This window comes from Gekko japonicus, unplaced genomic scaffold, assembly GCF_001447785.1.
Source record: "Gekko japonicus isolate JY-2015 unplaced genomic scaffold, Gekko_japonicus_V1.1 scaffold321, whole genome shotgun sequence".
NCBI classification, from domain to species: Eukaryota; Metazoa; Chordata; class Lepidosauria; order Squamata; family Gekkonidae; genus Gekko; species Gekko japonicus.
In genome coordinates this window covers 968,420-970,214 of record NW_015169181.1, presented here as the reverse complement: position 1 = coordinate 970,214, position 1,795 = coordinate 968,420, and the positions used below count along the sequence as shown (strand labels likewise).

Here is a 1,795-nt window from a genome sequence, read left to right as displayed (position 1 = left end):
ATTTCCAGTTCTTCCTCAGGGCCCCATCAGAGCAATTCTTTAGGTACAGTGACGGTGATGGTATAGAGGGGCGGTGGCTCCTACTCAAAGGCCTGGCGGAAGAGCTCCATCTTGCAGGCCCTGCGGAACTGCGTAAGGTCCCGCAGGGCCCAGATCTCCCCTGGGAGCTCATTTCACCAGGTAGGAGCCGCCACTGAAAAAGCCCTGGCCCTGGTCGCAGTCAGTTTGGTGTCCTTGGGGCCCGGGATGACCAACAGATTTTGGGCCCCCGACCATAGTGCTCTTGGGGGAACATAAGGGCTCAAATCCCCGCTCATTGTGAAGCTCATTAGCTGGCCTGAGCCAGTTGCTTTCGCTCTCTCGGCCAGGCCGAAGAGAGAACATTAAGTCAGAGTCTAGCTCTGAGTCGAGTTCAAGCTACATTATTTTAGTCTGATGTGAACCCGGGCAAAAACTGTGAGAATTCATGTGGCTGCATTTGTTTCTGTCTTCCTATGCAGAAGCATAGCTTGAGACAGAAATATGCCCCATCCCACCCCAGGCAATGGTTCAGCATGGCCTCCTTATAATTCTGGCTCCATTCTGAAGAAGACGAAGAAGAAGAAGAAGAAGAAGAAGAAATTGGATGTATACCCCACCCTTCTCTATCCAAAGCAGTCTCAGAACACCTTTCCCTTCCCCTCCCCACAACAGACACCCTGTGAGCAATGCTCCCTCTAAGCAGTGGAGTCTTGTGAGCAAAAAATCTACTCTGTGAGCGACTGGCATTAAAGTTGTGGGCAGGCGATTTGGCTGCTGCATAAATTAGCTTGCCCTGGAGCCATCCTTCCTGAGCTAAGACAAAAATGTGCGAGCTGGAGGCTAAAAAACTGTAAGCTAGCTCACACTAACTCAGCTTAGAGGGAACACTGCCTGTGAGGGAGGTGGGGCTGAGAGAGCCCTTTCAAGAACTGCCCTTGAGAGAACAGCTCTGAAAGAACTTATGACTGACCCAAGGTCCCACCACCAGCAGCTGCATGTGGAAGAGTGGGGAATCAAACTTAACCACTACACTCTTAACCACTACACCAAACTTGCCTCCCTGCCACTACCTGTTTGTAAAACCGTTTCTCCATTCAGAGAATATATTAACTCACTATTCCAAAGCAGGGAGTTGCTGTTTTTAGCTGCAGTTACCTTTTCTATCTTTGACCAATTGTCCAGAACATCGTTTGCAAAATTAAAGGATATATTAACTCTCTATTCCAAAGCAGGGAGTTGCTGTTTTAGCTACAGTTACCTTTTCTATCTTTGACCACTTGTCCAGAACATCGTTTGCAAAATTAAAGTACTCGGGGACCTCCTTTTCACAGCGGTTAATGGCTTCGAGGTTGGAAAGATCGAGAGACGCAAATACCCTGCCCTCTTTATGGAAGGACTTGCGAAGTAGCTTGGGATTCCAAACAGGTCGCAGAGCCTGGAATTTGACTAGTATTTTCATAACTCAAGCTGCCTGTGCCTGAGATCATGCAGTAATGTGTGGTTTGGGCCTTCAGAAAAAGAAACAGGTTGAAAATGAATGATTATTTGTTATAATTTGAGCATAATACCTTAGTGAACAGTGGAAAATCCTGCCTGGCTTCCTAGGGCTTGATTCCATTGAATGTTCTCAGGGCTGGCTCTAGTGACCTCCATCGTTGTGCCTGCCAGTTTGTTGGCACCTACTTCCAGCTTCCCAAAGCAAAGAGCCGATCCTGGCTTTCTCCACCTCATTGGAGCAGGAGATGCTTTAGAAGACTCCAGGAGGAGTCACCTT

General features: G+C 48.2%; 1 protein-coding gene across 1 annotated transcript in view; it reads right to left on the bottom strand.

The window, feature by feature from the left end:
- Positions 1-1,480, bottom strand: part of LOC107114577 (acyl-coenzyme A synthetase ACSM4, mitochondrial-like) — a 23,862-nt gene extending 22,382 nt beyond the window's left edge. The window contains 1 exon segment of the mRNA XM_015416114.1: positions 1,280-1,480. Coding sequence (XP_015271600.1) covers positions 1,280-1,480 — 201 coding nt within the window.
- Between the last annotated feature and the right edge of the window lie 315 nt (positions 1,481-1,795).